Below are 16,241 nucleotides of genomic sequence, written 5' to 3' on the forward strand. Positions count from 1 at the left end.
GTGAGTTGTGAATAAAGTCATTCTTTTTTGGAGCGTGCTACACGAACGAGTGTTACAGACATATAGAAAACCACTAAAATTATGTTTGGGAAAGTTTTCCCATACCAGATTTCCCAGTATGCAGCAAGGTCAAATCACTACCTACTGGAAAATCGGCGCAGAAACCATCTTTCTGCACTGGATTTTACAAACACTCCAGTATAGGAGTTTTTATGATGCAGAAAGTTGTATGATGTAGAAAGAAAGTTTGTATGATATAGAAAGTTGGCTTCTGCACCAATTATTTTGGGTGCAAAGTTGCCGTTTTGCCCTAGCAAATATTTTTTAGTATTACATTGGCATGCAATAGGAGTTCAAACTGAGCACATGCTGAAATGTCTTTGTGACGTCACCAATGGCAGCCTGCTGGTTTTCATGAGCACCCTGCTATCCGTAACCCCACGTGGCTGCCTTTTGGTATACCACGGTATTCATTACCACCCTGCTGTTGATGACGTCAAGAAGTTGTTGGTTAATAGTTTAGAGTGACAGGGTCGTAATGAAAAGAACAATTCGTTTTCATATATTACCCAGCTATTGGCTTGTGCTTAATAGGAAAGAGTGCGGCAGGCTTTATTTTTTATATTGTTTGTTTATCGCTGTTGGCTGTTGGGAGCGAAAAATATGGTTTCTTATGTAGGCCTAGGCTGAAATGAGGATGTTGTTAGAAGCTGCCTATACAGCTATGCTGCTGCTGAGGCTGCAAATTTCGGAAAATTCGGTATGTAGCTGTGTGAGACACATTTAGTTGTGATGTTGTACATTGACACCTCAAGTCAATTGAAGCAGTCATTCAAACAACCATAACTACCATTATGTCTGTATGTGACATGTTTACACACTATTGTGTTGTGGGGATGGTGATGTGGATTGCTTTAGGTTGGCCTAAAGCCAAGACTATTAGTCTTACTGTTAGACTCCTAGACAATTGTCTTTGACTCCGTTGCGTTGCTGTCTCTATAATTTTTCTTCAAATCAACACCAGCTTCATAAAGTCTTATTGTTATATTGTCCGAATATGTCGTATCAAATTAGAAACATTTTCATCATCTTTTCACATTTAAACAAAGCTATAACTCCAATTCAGTAATGACTTCAATTCCGAATAGTTCAGCAATAACTTCAATTCAGCAGAACACAATGTCGGAATCGATGTCTAGTGTTACGTCATAAACGAAATGCTGGGCTACATAAAGAAAAAACTACACAGAAACTTTCATAAACGGTACTCTTGGTAGCCTTTACATTTTTTGGAATTTTACGATTCGACTAGAAGAGCCACAAAAAACATGCCGGAGAGCCGCAGTTTGCCCACGTCTGGATTATGCAATGCTATGCGATTAACCAATGTATGTGATTAACCGATTTCGACTGTATTGATTTATTAGCGCAAGTGCTTAACAGTATTTAAAAACAGTTTCCTCAAAGTTTAATAAAATCTTTGTTTTCGTCAAAATTAATGGTATATAATTAGATTTTTCATATCAAGTGATTTCATTTGTTTCAAAGCACAAATATAATCAGTTTTTAAATTATAAAGGGTAAAGACATTGTATGTGATACTTCGTAGAATTTGGTGATTCCTGAAAAAAATTGGTACTTTGCCAGTTTTACTTAAAAATGACTTTTTAAGTTTTGATACCTGTACATTTTTAACAAATTAGTTTTGTCATACAAATGAAACATGAAGGGAAAACTTTCAGGTTGTATAGTAATTCTAAATCTGTATGTCTCGTAAAAATTGTTTTCTTGAAATAGATTTTATAATTATCTTATCAATTATTTGTCATGTAATTATAGAAGTGCAGAAAAAAATTTTTGAGTTGAGTTGTAAAACCAGCCTGCTTGTAGTTTTGTGGTAAGGTCAATTAATATATTTTTATGTACACGGCCATTTGGTATTCTAATCTGCTTTCAAAACAAACTATTCGGTTTTTCTTGCATTTCCAAAGTGCAGTATATACACTACACTATTTGGATTGAAAAAAAAATTCTAAAAGAAACTTTTTTTAGAACATTCTAGCTAATATTAGGCTTACCATACGTCCCGTTTTAGCCGGGACAGTCCCCCTTTTTAACGTCTTGTCCCGATCGGTCAGCCAAACGTCCCGGTTTGGCATTCAGTCAGCCAGCATAGGCATACCGCATAGAAGCCATACACGAACATTAGCATGTTCTTATTATTGTTTTTGCTGTGTAGCGTACCGGTACTTTTTGAAGAAGAATTCGTGATCTTGTTTGTTATTTATTTCATTTTATTCGATAAAAATGTTATTGTGACATCATTGTTAGCAGATAATTGGTACAGATTGTTACTTTGGGCTAGTGGTTCATTGTTAGCTAGTTCAGCTGGTTCAAATGTCGCTTTGAACGCACGATTTTTCCGGTGAAATAGAAGCAGCCATCTTTGTTACGTTAACGTCAATTCCTTCCTATTTTTCGAATTGAAACCGATATTTAGAGAACAAGCACTTGAACTTTCGATGACAATATGGTCAATGAAGACAGCTAGGGTGGGTTTAAATGTAGGCCTACGTAATAATTCCGAAAAATTTCAAGTTAAAAAATCACAGCTAAGGAATTTTGGTTGTTTGAAAGCGTCCCGCTTTGAAGCCACAAAATTATGGTAAGCCTATGTTTAGACAAATCAGAAGGCAGCATGGTTGGTGTTGTTTTCTAGCCTAGGAATTACCCTAGCAGTTGGTGTGCTCCAATATCACAGATCGCGTACAGAATTAGGCTAAACATTAGCATGAAAGTAGCTTAAATTAGCTTTTTTAGGCCAAAAATTCTAATTTCAATTTTGCGCCGCTGTTAAAAAAGTTTGAATCATGGTTTTTTGATGGCATTTTATGGAATGGTAGTTCAAAGCATACTACTGTAAATTGACGTGCAAAATTTCAGAGATCCCCATGCTGGATTTTTGGAGTAATCAGTCTTTTAGTAAATCTACTGTATCATAAAACAAACAAAACTTTTATGGCATTACTGGTGTTTGAAGCCTCCTTAACTCATTCAAAAACCTTTCGTCATAATAGTTCATATCTTATCATACCATGACGAAAAGCATAAGGAATGCATGTAGTTGTTTGGTTTACATTTTTACATTACGAAAGGAAAATTGACCCCGACGAGATTTGAACACGCAACCTTCTGATCTGGAATCAGACAATGAAAGAACGGGGACGGCAAAGCCCCGATATGGAGATATCCACTTTTTTAAATATTGATGCGGATCCCTCAACCTCCTTTTCTTTAGATCATGGAGGAGCTTGATATGATTCAGCACCCGGAAGAATCGGGCATTGTTGCCATCATCCAGAAGCAAACGGGATCGACGAGAATTCCTCTTAAAAAGTCCGACAAGAAAGTAAGAAAGAAATCACACCAAAGACATATCCCCTCCATATTTCTATGTAGTTTGTCAAGCTTGCGAACGATGACTCGGTCATGGTCGAAGTTGAGTTTCATCAGAACTTGATCCAGATTTTAAACTATCTTGTCTCGATTATCAGGAGAACATCGGCATGCTGACCGGGGTCAGCCTTGATGCAAAACTCTCCTCGATCTTTAAGAAAATAGGAGACAGACAACTGACTAAAGAGGTCGGTTCGGGCAGAATCTCCATGATTCTCCGACTAACTGCTTGTATCAACTGGACGTAGTTTAAACAATGCTATTTCTCATTTAATGTGGCCGGGAGTGTTTTAGTTGCTTTAACGCGCTTTAAGCTAATTAAAAATAATTCTCTAACTGGCAAATAGCTTGTTAATTAATAAATTTCATCATCAAGGGCTTGTTGGAGTCAAACGAGTTCAAGTGCGAGAATCCTCATTATGACGTTGAGCCACGTATCAATAGCCTGGAAGTTTTTCCGAGATTACGTCAAGAGGGGGTTGAAGAAAACAGAGGAGGAGAAACGGTCGAAAGGTGACGCCATTGTTCCATTAGAATATAATTGTTTGAGAGGCGTCAAAAAAATTAAACGGCACATATTCCTTCCCGCATGTTTTAGCGTTTAGAAACGGCATATGCCTTGTCGTTGGTTTTGGGGCCATAATTCGCGCTACATGGTGCACCCGATTCTAATCGAACTCTGACGGAACATTTACTTTGATATTTCCAGGCTTGATCAGCGCTCCGAAAACCCCATTTCCCTCAGCATGGGCAAGCAATACTGACGTCTCTGACAAAGAATACTGGGAACGATTGAATGTAACTTGTTGCTACTAGATAACAGCTATCTATTCACCGTAGTTTAGTCGAGTGTAAACATATTTGCATTTTCAATTTTTTTCCAACCGATTACGTATAACCTTGCTGTATTCGCTGTAGCGACTTCCTGCCACGTGTGGCCTGGAGCCCTAAATGAAGGAAGACGTCCGGTCTAAACTGGGCCTGGAGCCAACAACGAACGGAAACGCCGAAAACAAACACTCGCACCCAACATTAACACCCTGAACCAGCCCGACACACTCGTCCATCGTTCTATGGTATGTTTTGATCAGGCCTGTACGACTGTTCTGTAATGTGTGTTGCCAGTGTTTTTTGAACTGTCTGTAAAAACTGTCTCTTAAATTTCTTCATCAGTCAATTAAAATTTATGCTTCTGTAACTGGAGGAGAAAATTAGTCTTTTTTAATTAATTAGAATTAATTAGTCTTTAAAATTCGCGGACTCTTAAAATTTCGTAGTGTACGACCGATTCCTTGTTTTATCATGAAAGTGTTTTTTTGGATCTCACACAGAATTCCCGGTCTTCTGGCTCCGCAGTACCATCTAGCGGCAGACCCACACGGACTGGCAGCACTTCAACGAGTTTGTCAGACTTGAAGCGACGCCTGGAGCAAATTAAACAAAGTTCATCGCGGCCCTAGATCGCAACTCGCATTTGCCAAATGGAAGCATATTTCTAATTTATAGGAAATAGTCCATGTCGGTGTTAAATCGTACAATCGAACGTGACATGTTGTTACATATATCCACTGCCCTTGAATAATCCAGCAAAGTTCTGGCAATAAACTAGTTGCTACTTTTTCTTTTCCTTGCTAGTGTCTCATTGTTGTGCTTAACTTTTTAATTAGGTTGCTATAGATCTCTCTTTGCTCCAACTGTGACCGTTTTCTGTCTCAAATGTCGTGTCTTAACGTTTCAAATTAATACTGAATATAAATATGACTATGGCGCATCTTTGTCTGGTGCCTGGAGCTACACGACATGATGTGATAATCTTTATCTTACTGACACGGGCTGAGGAGATTCTTTGCAGACCTTAAGCTCGGCGATTATTCTTTATCGCTCAAGCCCCGGTTACCGAGCTAGTCTTTGTGCAAGTTTTGATTGTCACACATTTTTAATTTTGGCTTTTTCTACAGTATTGCCCGAATTTAGAACTGTCCACCAGGTCCACTGGAGCAAACGTCGTTCATACCTTGCTCAAGGACATATTAAAACCGTGCCGCCGCTGCGGATATCGAACCAGGCTTTCTACTGTTCAGTGAACCCGGTGAACAGTTCTAGATTCGGGCAATATAAGACGCTCATCGGTCGGAACCTGCACAATCGCTAGCTCGGTAACCGGGGTTCGAGCGATATTCAGGAAATTTTAGTGTTTAGCGTGTTCTTGGAGACAAATATCCATGTTGACCTAATCTAGCATCAACCTTCTTAACTATCCACTTCATGCTGTAAATTCTGCAGCTGAAGAAAATGGTTATTTATGCGATGAGCAAGTTCTAACCTTCAAACTCACAATTAGTTTACAACCTGATATTTATTCTTCAAGAAAGTACAAATAAGTGACAAACAGCGATATGGTTCAATTTCCCGTCTAGCTTAGAACAATGCATTGTCCTTTGATTTAAACACGGCGTTCGCTTCGTTCAGTGGTATAAGCACGTAGCACCCCTATGTTCTGTTCTGTGGCCACTTGTTGTACGGCGCCGTTGCTTGCACCACAGCCGTCTTCTCGTTTAGCACTCGCTGTTCTATTCTGGTCAAGATCCGCTTATAATCGGCCACAGAAATCTTAAGAAACTGGCACGGTTCGACGGTCACCACCGAGAAAACTTTGCTGTTAATTTCGCGGCCCTCGACCTTCTGCAGGGACCCAAACCAGTCCCCCGGCTGCAGTTTTATCTGTTTTCGTCGAAGCAGAGGTGTGGGACAAGGGAAATTTTCACTGTCGTTGTCAGTTGACATTCCTTCGCGTATGTACGGCACGGTCTGCGGTCGCACGCTGCCCCTCAAGATCAAGTAAAGTCCACTGTTTCCGAACACAGTCAGCCCTGCTTCTGAGAAGTGTTCGACGGAAGCCAATTCGCGGACAACTGGGTAAGTTTTCTTGACGTCATCCAGCATGGAAACCAGCTCTGTCGGCCAGAGATCTCAGAGCAGTTGATAAACGCGTTTGTGTTCTCGCCGCGTTCGCTCGAAGGGCAGTTTTTTCATCAGAAGTCGCAGCACGCCGAGAGTGCGTTCTCTGTACAGAACGACGTCATCGTTTGATGACGCACCATCTGCACTTCGGGCACGGCGAGTGTTGGAGACGTGGTACCTGACGTCATGGGTCACGGGGTTGGAGGATCAGCGTTGACCTTGGGCAAGACTTTCTCTCTTTGCGCGGCATAGCGCGATTTGGGCATGTTTATCTGCTGATGGGCGCGTTCGAACGATTTCGTCGTTTTGTTCGGTATAAATGTTTAAAGATTGGAGATTGTTTAAACAAACATGACGTTTCGGGGTTCAGGTAACGTTATAACGGAGCCTTCAAACAATTAGATATTACGACTTGTATATTATTACATGCATACCTTTCGTTGGCAGTATATATCCTGGTACATCAGTTATCTAGGAGAACGACTCTGCGGCGCAACGGTAGCGCGTCTGACTTAAACTCAGAAGGTTGCGTGTTCAAATCACGTCGGGCTCAATCAATTGTTTTTTTATCTTAGTGTCATTGCAGTGACGAACAAGGGTTATCCATAGCAAGGCATTGCATGTGTAATTGTATACCTTTCATTGAAATGTTAGATACTGGCACAAATCTTGCACAAGCGCAAATTGAAGCGTAAGCATACAGTCCTGCTTTTCTCATCGATTTGAGCAATATAGATTGCTTAGGAACCATTTTTTGATAAAAAAAAAAACAGTTGATGGTTATGTATTAATCCAACTTCACTGAAAGATACCGCTTCATAGCTCGGCTACAGGTGAAATTCATTCGGCTTTAAGGGTTCAGGGTTCGAATCCCCAGATGATACTTTTCCTTTTTTCTAGAACCATCACCTGATGCCAGGTTAAATACGTGAATTTACCTCTGTCCACAGTTGCCACTTCGTAGCTCGTATTCTTCGACACTGCACTCGGTGCGATAGGTTGCAGGTTCGAATCCCGGCCTTAAGCCATTCTAGCCCAATTCACGGCCATAAGCCGCTTAAGCTTTAATTACGGCCGTAAGCCGCGATAGATTAAACCACGGCCGTAAGCCACTCTTAACCCAACAAAGGCCATAAGCCACTCTTAAACAGTCCATGGCTTTAAGCCGCTTTGTGTCCTATCCCTCGGCCTTGGGCCACTCTAAACCCTTTAAACCCCACCCCAACCCCACCCTCCCCTCCTAATCCCTTCCCTAACCCCAACCCCATCAGTAAGTTAACGGCCTTAAGCCACCTAACAATGTCTGGGACTGAGGCGCCGGCCGGGGACGCGGGTGAAGTGGCAACATTAGTGGGAAGATGTTTTTACTTGGCAAGGCGATTCCGAAGGATATATATTTAAAAATTAAACCAAAATAGAGGCGGCGTTTTAGCATGGTGGTAAAAGTTTTGCTTTATAGCATGAAGATAGCGGGTTCGATTCCCGGCCATGCAGTAACTGCAGAGAAAATTTTTTCTTGCATCGTGGTTGAAAGCTCAGTTGGAGTTTGATCATTAGCACCGTTTAGTGCTGAAAATTTTTATAAATCAATGTCCACGAGGAAACAATAAAAATCCCTATACTAAACCACTAATACCTCAATACGATAATTAATCAATACTTCACATTTTATTAAACAGATGCTTTTTACCTTAAATAGTTTACGCAACTTTCCGTTAAAGCTATTTAATAAAAGCTTAAGGAATCAGATCTACGCATTAAGATTAATAAACTAACTATGTTGTATACCAGCTAAGTTAGGTTAAGGAGAATTTAGCTTTGAAATTATGGCTTTTTCGGCGAAATAGTGACAGCGTAAAAGAATTAACAGACATAAAATTCAAAGAGAACATTACGATTGAACTATTCCACTGAACACACGATCCGCAACAATTAAAAGAATTTAATTTTGCGACTTGTTTATCGATCATTTGCTAAATTCGCTCACGTCAATAAAAGTAACTGAACTTTTCCAGAAAGTGTACGTCATTGTCGGAATGTTGAGAATTGATCGGAGGTACATCGCCTGAACCTGTAAACACATTTTAAATAAAAAATTTTACAGTTTCAATAAAGGTAACGTAAAAAGCTAAACTAATAATTGCTTACAAAATAAAGTTAATTTATGAGTCTTTGTTACAAAAATAAAATGGGATAACTTTACACCAGTTTAAATACAATTAAGTCAACAGAAATTGTTCACAATCAAATAGAAATATCAAACGGAAAGCTTCAAAAACTTCCTAATCGTCTAAGACCTAATAATGTTAATACGTATACTATATGTATATACTGCATCTGTACACATAAAGATTATGAATTATTTTTATAAACATAGGCCTATTCATCACTATTAACAAAATGTTGAACATTCAACTCACCAACGTACCAAGGAAAGCTTTCTCTCCGCGCTGTAATGTTGAGCTCACCAAGCCAACGCATAAATTCTCTCAACTGCGACCTTCTCAGCCACCGTCAAACTGAAATGATCACAAGCTTCTTTAATCACTTGTGACGTCAACTTACATTCCACGCGTCGCGCGCTAATTACAGATGTTTTCAACTAACCAATCAAACGTCTTCGCGATTAATCACTGCGAAATTGTCATTCAGGACTTTTGTGAATACGTCATATGAGTTCATATTTCCCGGATTATTTCCAATACCCAGAAATTTTGGTTTTCTTGGGTTTAATTACCGGGTTTGGATCGACCTGGACCATTAAGCTGAGATAACAAGATGAAGTGACCCAACTTTGTGAACTGGACTCAGGCGGCTTTGATCTTGATCTTTGAAGTTGACGGTTCATCTTGGTCCGTGCGATGGTGAACTTGTCCTAGAATTTGTGAATGGGTCCAACTCCGCTCGCGAAAGTAAAGTGATGTCTCTCCGTGTGATGTAGTCATCTTCAAGCAAGAAATCGGTTTTCTTCAGTAAATACCGTTCTTAAAATTGATTCATTTACACAAAAGTAAGAGCGACCGAACGCGATTATATTTTGTCAATCGCGACCTGGTCGGGAATCGAACTCGGGATATTTAGACAATGAAGTTCTCGTTTATCCTGATGCGTCACGTCAAGAGCTGTTGAAATATTGCTTAAAAGTAATTTATATCTGTATTAGCTAGCATAGTTACGTAACAATTGTATTTATTTGTCACATACGAGTTAATTGATTTTGTAAACACCGCATATGGTTGTGCTATTTTGTAGTGATGATTTCAAGATTTCTTATCATAGAAACTTGTTCATTGGTTTTCTTGATAATTATAATTAATGTTGTTTTTCTATCACTTGCGATCAGTTTGATCTCATCTGGACAACTTTGTGAACTGGACCTTCTTTCGAACATTTTTACTTGAGCGGGCAGGTAATTTCGAATGATATAAGCTTAAAATTGGCAAATAAAAGCTTTGGTTGTAAAATTTTTAATGATGGAATGATGTGTCTCTAAGTCTCAGAGTAAATGCAATGAAACTGCATCTGTTTATAGATAACACTCGTTCGTATTGACCGGTTAAAATTGTCAAAGTTTTTACACACTTTTGGCCTTAAAGACAGAAACGATTTTTACAAGAAAATATTCATACAAATACAAAAATGCGTCGAAAGAAGTTGTTCATGATTTCTGCGGCAACAAAAACACAAAGATTGAATTAAAATCTATACCACAACACAAGCTAATGCAACCGTCTTATCATAAGTCACCGTAATACAGTAGGTGTGCTAGAAAAATAGGCCATCAACAATATCTTAAATGTCACGTTTTACACCCCGGGCAAGGGTACCGGGTTATATATGAGCAATATTTTGAAATGTAATATTTTTAAGGCACTTAAAATATTTTTTAAAATTAACATTTTCATCAAAATATAACTGTAAGTAAATTATTAGGATTTATCTCCAAACAAGGTTGGGTATAATAGACTGTAAAGACAATGATAATAGTTAAAAGTCATGCTTATAAGACGAATGAAGCAACAAAAATCCTTTCAATAAAAAGCTATTTGTTTTGAATTTAAATGAATTCGAAAGAAACGGTTGAAATGTGAATAAATGTAAAGATATTGAAATACTATTTTGACATGCTTCGAGTCGTACTGGACAGTGGAAAAGCGGGCATACTGAACACTTAAAAGGCGAGCTTCTTTACTACTCTTCTTTTCCTTTATATCTTGTTTATATTTCTTTACCTTCAATATCTTGTATTTAAAAGAGAGCTTCAAAAAAGAAGGCATTCGAAATGCAGTAAAATAAAAACAAATTCCTGCTTAAACCAACGTTTTAATTACACAATGCATCCAACAAAAACTTCACTACAGTACCGCTCGTTCATGAGAATGTATTGACTTTTTGGATGAGACAAGTAAACTATATTAACCAGCAAATGGATTCAATGAATTAGTTATGAGATTGCAAAACTGCTGTCCAAAAAGACATATATAGTTGATGCAATTGCGTTGACTATTAGGGCAATATTGACACAAGTTATCCCGACAGCGGGTATAAGCATTTGTAGGTATTTCAGGGGTACAGTTATCAGACGGTTGACCGTTCAACATACATTCCACCTTATAATTACAACACTGGGTCGGGTTGGTACGGCTACAAGCTGATACACATGTGTCTGTCCGCTGGTATGTACCACAAAATACCGTACAGGGTGAGGTCTCTTCACTACTCTCTTGAAGTCGGCGCCTCGCCTCCGCCGTAGGCGGATTACAGTTCTCCACGCAAGGTCTTGTGCGGGTCCGTTGCCCTTTTCCGCAGCTCACAGAACACTGACCAAACTCTCTTTCCCATGGACCGAATCTTGGGCAAGCATATTCAGTGCATGGTTCAGTCTCCACACCGGAACCCTCACATTGGTTAGTTGTTGATGTTGGATCGCCTCCGGTGCATTCGCGCGTTCTCTGGCGTTGACCGGTTCCGCATGTGACCGAACACGAACCGAAATCTCCCCATCTGCCCCATGACGGGCAATCAAATTTGTTGCAGGTTCGGCTCTGTTCCATCTCACCTTTGCAGTCGTCTTTGTTGTTGCCAGATTGGACGCATTTTCTGTAACGCGTCTGAACGCCTCCTCCACACTTCACCGAGCACGGCCCGTATTCACCATAACCGGTCGGATAATTTGCCACTCCTGAACGCGGGGTCGCCAATTGAGATCTTGGAATGTAGCAACGATTTTGTTCGCAGCATCCATCAAATCGTCCCCTGAGACCGGTATAGCCTGGTATGGGTGGTATGTTTGTATAAGGGCAGGTGGGAACCGATGGGATTCCGGGATACAAAATATTTAAAAACGGCAGTAACGGATTTCCACCAAACGAAGGTTGACTGGGAAAACTCGGAATGCTTCCAGGATTTGGGAAACTTCCAGAATTGGGAAAACTTGGGATGCTTCCAGGATTTGGGAAATTTGGGATGCTTCCGGGATTCGGGAAATTTGGGATGCTTCCAGGATTCGGGAAATTCGGGATGCTTCCGGGATTCGGGAAATTTGGGATGCTTCCGGGATTCAGGAAATTTGGGATGCTTCCGGGATTTGGGAAATTCGGGATGCTTCCGGGATTCGGGAAATTTGGGATGCTTCCAGTGTTGGGAATGCTCCCAGTATTCGGCAAACTTGGAAGAAAACTAACCGAGCTAGGATTAAATCCTCCTCCTGGGTTCAAATAAAGATTGCGCCCAGTGGTATCTTCGGTAGCATCGTCTATAGTAAGTTTGAAGGCTATAATTTGGTCAAATACCTGCGTGTTGACCAAATTTTGACCAAAGTTTGGACCGTATCCAGTTGGATATCCCAAGGATTGAATGAGATTATTTCGATCTATCAATTTCTGGAGCTCGCTTTGAAAATTTCCAGCATGAATATCTCCTTGGCTTACGAGGGCCCAAAACTGTGGACGCAGCTCGGGAGGAACAGAATTCAAAGTGAAATCAAAAAGATGCTGTTGAAGTTGCGGATTACCCACAGAACTATCAACAACGCATCCCGACTGTCTACAGGAGTGGTAAGAGTTCAAATAGTCCTGTGGCGTGTCTTGGACCCAGGGAAGACAGCGCTGCTGTCCGAAGGTGTCGCTCTGGCTCGGAGTCAACGAACGGAACTCGTCCTCTCCAGCTCTCACTGTGACGCCAGACGTCTGAGAAGGATAGAAGCACTTATGGGCGCTGGGATTAATAGAAGCGATGAAGCAGCCTCCGATCAAATAACATTCATCTCGAGTGATACCTGCACGAACACACGTACGACGTTGAACATTTCGTTTTGACTTCTGGCAAATTTTGGCAAAATTCTAGGCAAATTTTAGGCAGATTAGCAGTCCTTTTGTAAATATCACAAAACCGCTTTACTTACCCGCCCATCCGGCTTGTTTAGGACGAAATCCAGAATATTGCAAGACTTGAAGCATGTAGCAACCGGGTGGCGGTGTTTGGATTTGAATTAGGTTTTCTTGGATGAGACATTTTGTGTGAAGAACGTTCCAAGGTTGTTGAGACTATGCAATTATGACGGTTTAATAATTGTCGTTCGAAGATAATAACAACAATGGTTTTAAGGTTATTATCATAATCGACATCATAGGTGTGAAATGGAAAAGAAATTCAAAGAGCAAGACATTGTATGCCAAAGTTCTGTTTTACTGTTACAATTTGTCAACTTTATTCATATGATTTATTTTCAGAATAATTGGATTTGCAGAATTCATGATAAAGCTCTCACCGTTTGAATGTATTGGTTTGCTGCTAGTTGAAATTCGACATTGCGAACGGCGAGATGGCAGACGGGAACTCCAGGAAGAATCGTGTAAGGAAAACCTCGTCTTAGGCGAAACAGTTCGTCGTCAAAGTAGCATCCGGGCTTAGACAGACAGTTAAACCGATTTACATCCAGTGTTGGGTCATTGATACGACAAGGTATCCTAAAATATTTGATACGAGTTAAATAGTATAATCAGAGCGTTAAACGTATAATCAGAGCGTTATGTTTCAATGTAGAGCGCAAACAACAAGAAATCTTTTGGGGATAGCAGGGTAAATTAATTAATCTAAACACAAGAGTGCTCCAATTTATTCAAGAATATGATGTTCTTCAAATCTGTTTAATGTGAACAGATTCTCAAAAATTTCGACTACATCACAAACATTTACCACAACAGACATTTTTATTGATGACAAACCTATTATGTAACGCTAATCATACCGTAAGCAGTATGGAATATCTACTGGTGCTTGAAGTAGGTCTTGAAACTGTGCAGGATTATTGTAGTTGAGGTTGCAACTGTTTGGGAACGAATTTCGTCTGCAAAAGCCATTAAGCAAATCCTCAATATTGGGCTGTGGGATCGGGGAGAAACCTCCGCTCCCAGTAAATGGAGGGGGAGCTGGGAAGCCCGAAGGGAAACCGCTAGATGGCGCACTTGGGAGTCCGATTGGGAGATTGGTGTTACCTACAGATACAAATGTAAAGAAAAGTAAGAAATGCAACATCATGGATATATTTTGTAAATGCAAGATGTTTCTATCCATTCTAATACAAGCAGAGGAGTAACTTGTACTCATTTCATCAACCCAAATAAAACAATCAAAATTAAAAAACAAAATTCTAAACAATTAACACCATATGTGAGAATATGAGAAAATTTATGTCTTCAGTTTGCCCATTTTTCTTTGTTTAAAAACTAATGCTAAAGTTAACAACTGAAGAATAAAAGCTGGATTAAATTAATTAACTGACATACCGCCCAATGAAAATAATCTCTCCTCCACGTTGTCATCGGTGCTGCTGCTACTTTGTTGGGCGGCCTGGGAGGCTTGTTGTCCCAAGGCAGCTAATCGCAGTAGATCAGCCTCGCTGTTATCTCCCTGCGATGCGGCAGATGCCCGTACTAAAACAAAATTAATCAAAGTATTTAGTATTTAGTATTGTATTGTATTTAGTATTGTTTTTAGTATTGTTTTTAGTATTGTATTTAGTATTATATTTTGTATTGTATTTAGTATTTAATATTGTATTTAGTATTTAGCATTGTATTTATGAAGTGTGTAGTACTTAGTATTTAGTAGTATTAAGTATTGTTTTCCTGTATTTAGTCACCAGAGAAAGCTCGTTATAACTTACTCAAATTTGCTCAGCACAAAACTCTGTATTTTACTCTTTGCTCAAAGTATCTTAACAGTTTCCAAAAAAGGTGCAAAAGGTAATAAAAAGGTTTATCATAGCAACGTCGGATAATTCAAAATAATTAACCGTGTCTCTTATTCAAGTTCAAGTTAACAAAATCGTGTTGTAATTTTTATTCCTATTTTTTTTTCAACCGTTAAACGCGTTAGCAAACATCGATTGGTTTCTGTAAACGTTTCTGTAATTTCTGTAAATGGGTATAAACTTTTTTCCTATCATAAACAGAAATTATGAAATTGAAATAAAAACAACTTAACGCAAGAAAGAACCCAGTAATGATACTCACAAATTTTATTGTAGCAGACGCCATTGTTCATTCGGCAAAAGTTAGGGCAGCGTTCTCCTTCGCTCCATTCAGTTTCTTCGGTTTCGTTGCAAGGCTTCAACCTGCAAATGCTGCGACCAGACTCTGAAGAATAACGAAAAACGAGTCAGATGAATTTGTAGGTACTTTTCTCTTTAGAAACATTAAAAAAAATTACGAGTATAAAATAAAATTGACGAAATAGTTGAAACATAGTAAAAAAGAGGGGTGTTGTTGGCAAGCATAAAAGTCGTACATACAGCACACACAAATCTTCTGAAAATTCACCAAAAAATTATGGAATCAAAAATTTTTGAAATAACAAATCTCTTACGTGGGAGATAACCGTTTCTTGCAATTTGTCTCAGTTTCTTCTGGCATTCTTCATCGTCGTCTTGCGCACTGGCTAAGGCGAGCAAAGCGAAAATAAGACAAATCCACTTCATTGTTAAAAGCGAGCTCTGCAACAGAAATAACGCTAACAATAGATACATAACGTGAATTATATCAGGTATTTTAGATGCTTCTACGTGCGCTGTCCTACATTATTTTATTTTATTTTCATATAAACCACAACGCCCTCCGTGAAAATTGTTAGCAAAGGTCAATCAGCAAAGGTAAGAAAATTAGCAAAATTTGTTTTTCGCAGACGCCGCAAGGAGCCGAATTCAAAACCAGAGTCGAATGAAGACACCGACCTCTTAATTCAGACTCACCTCTTTTCTGCTATGAGGTTTCCTCTGCACTTTCAGCTGATGTTAGCGCGTCAAAGCAAATTAGACTGCCTTGATTAAGCCGCGGGCCCAGTCTCTTTATATCTTTCCTTGTACCAAGCGGCGATGGGTTGAAGGACTTAGTAAGGAGCCCTCGGGCGTTTAGTTAAAATTGACGCATTTATTCGGCCCTTATTATCCGCTTTGCTGCTATTGCTTATAAGGCGGCTGATGCCCAAAATAAACTGTGCGAACTGTACTGACGTCACGTTTCAGTTAACTTATGACCGGTTGCTCATCTTTTACCAATGATATTACGTCGATTTACGCAAAAGTTCCGTTGAAAACATCATCAAATTGGAAATATGAAAATAAAAGAACACTTTGTGACAATTCGGACTTCCGAAAAGGATAATTAATCGAACGGTTCACGTCGATGATGATAATTAATGGAACCGTGTTAATTCACGCTGTTTTCGGAATATTTGTAACATAATTAGTTAGAGGAAAGGCAAAGCACGTTTTCTTCAGCGAATAGGTTCAATAAAATAATGTGCCAAAATTTTCTTAAAATGGA

At 39.4% G+C, this 16,241-nt stretch overlaps 2 protein-coding genes, 1 long non-coding RNA gene and 1 pseudogene across 4 annotated transcripts; 1 reads left to right on the plus strand and 3 right to left on the minus strand.

The window, feature by feature from the left end:
* Nucleotides 1-95: 95 nt before the first annotated feature.
* Nucleotides 96-5,203, plus strand: LOC143471337 (cytoskeleton-associated protein 5-like). 2 transcript variants are annotated; one of them, XM_076969788.1, is made up of 7 exons: nt 96-760; nt 3,299-3,409; nt 3,555-3,644; nt 3,833-3,969; nt 4,166-4,254; nt 4,375-4,532; nt 4,788-5,203. In XM_076969788.1, exons 1-5 carry the CDS (start codon nt 692-694, stop codon nt 4,218-4,220), a joined length of 462 nt encoding a protein of 153 aa, XP_076825903.1. In that variant the 5' UTR covers nt 96-691; the 3' UTR covers nt 4,221-4,254; nt 4,375-4,532; nt 4,788-5,203. The 2 variants fall into 2 exon arrangements, with proteins under 2 accessions (XP_076825903.1, XP_076825904.1); XM_076969789.1 differs by having other exon boundaries at nt 98-2,665; nt 4,788-5,202.
* Nucleotides 5,204-5,946: 743 nt separating this feature from the next.
* Nucleotides 5,947-7,168, minus strand: LOC143471395 (cyclic nucleotide-binding domain-containing protein 1-like; annotated as a pseudogene).
* Nucleotides 7,169-8,042: 874 nt separating this feature from the next.
* Nucleotides 8,043-9,195, minus strand: LOC143470309 (uncharacterized). The gene is made up of 2 exons (XR_013119347.1): nt 8,838-9,195; nt 8,043-8,488 (listed from the first exon to the last, which is right to left on the minus strand). It is a non-coding gene; the product is annotated as an uncharacterized LOC143470309 (long non-coding RNA).
* Nucleotides 9,196-9,965: 770 nt separating this feature from the next.
* On the minus strand, nt 9,966-15,811 carry LOC143470311 (uncharacterized). Its single transcript, XM_076968364.1, has 8 exons — nt 15,668-15,811; nt 15,286-15,412; nt 14,934-15,056; nt 14,205-14,351; nt 13,667-13,913; nt 13,187-13,385; nt 12,821-12,962; nt 9,966-12,694 (listed from the first exon to the last, which is right to left on the minus strand). The coding sequence occupies exons 2-8, from the start codon at nt 15,395-15,397 to the stop codon at nt 10,833-10,835; spliced, it is 2,832 nt and encodes a 943-aa protein (XP_076824479.1). The 5' UTR covers nt 15,398-15,412; nt 15,668-15,811; the 3' UTR covers nt 9,966-10,832.
* Nucleotides 15,812-16,241: the final 430 nt, after the last annotated feature.

Source organism: Clavelina lepadiformis, chromosome 9, assembly GCF_947623445.1.
Source record: "Clavelina lepadiformis chromosome 9, kaClaLepa1.1, whole genome shotgun sequence".
Classification (NCBI taxonomy): domain Eukaryota; kingdom Metazoa; phylum Chordata; class Ascidiacea; order Aplousobranchia; family Clavelinidae; genus Clavelina; species Clavelina lepadiformis.

Bases quoted from the DNA above. Each gene is read 5' to 3' on its own strand.
- LOC143471337 (XM_076969788.1), top strand. From the start codon at position 692: ATGAGGATGTTGTTAGAAGCTGCCTATACAGCTATGCTGCTGCTGAGG. The intron at 3,410-3,554 runs GTAAGAAAGAAA...CTCGATTATCAG, and splicing joins TTAAAAAGTCCGACAAGAAA to GAGAACATCGGCATGCTGAC. The intron at 3,970-4,165 runs GTGACGCCATTG...TGATATTTCCAG, and splicing joins GGAGGAGAAACGGTCGAAAG to GCTTGATCAGCGCTCCGAAA.
- LOC143470311 (XM_076968364.1), bottom strand. From the start codon at position 15,397: ATGAAGTGGATTTGTCTTATTTTCGCTTTGCTCGCCTTAGCCAGTGCG. The intron at 14,352-14,933 runs GTGAGTATCATT...ATTTTGTTTTAG, and splicing joins CGTCTGCTACAATAAAATTT to TACGGGCATCTGCCGCATCG. The intron at 12,695-12,820 runs GTAAGTAAAGCG...GTGTTCGTGCAG, and splicing joins TAAACAAGCCGGATGGGCGG to GTATCACTCGAGATGAATGT.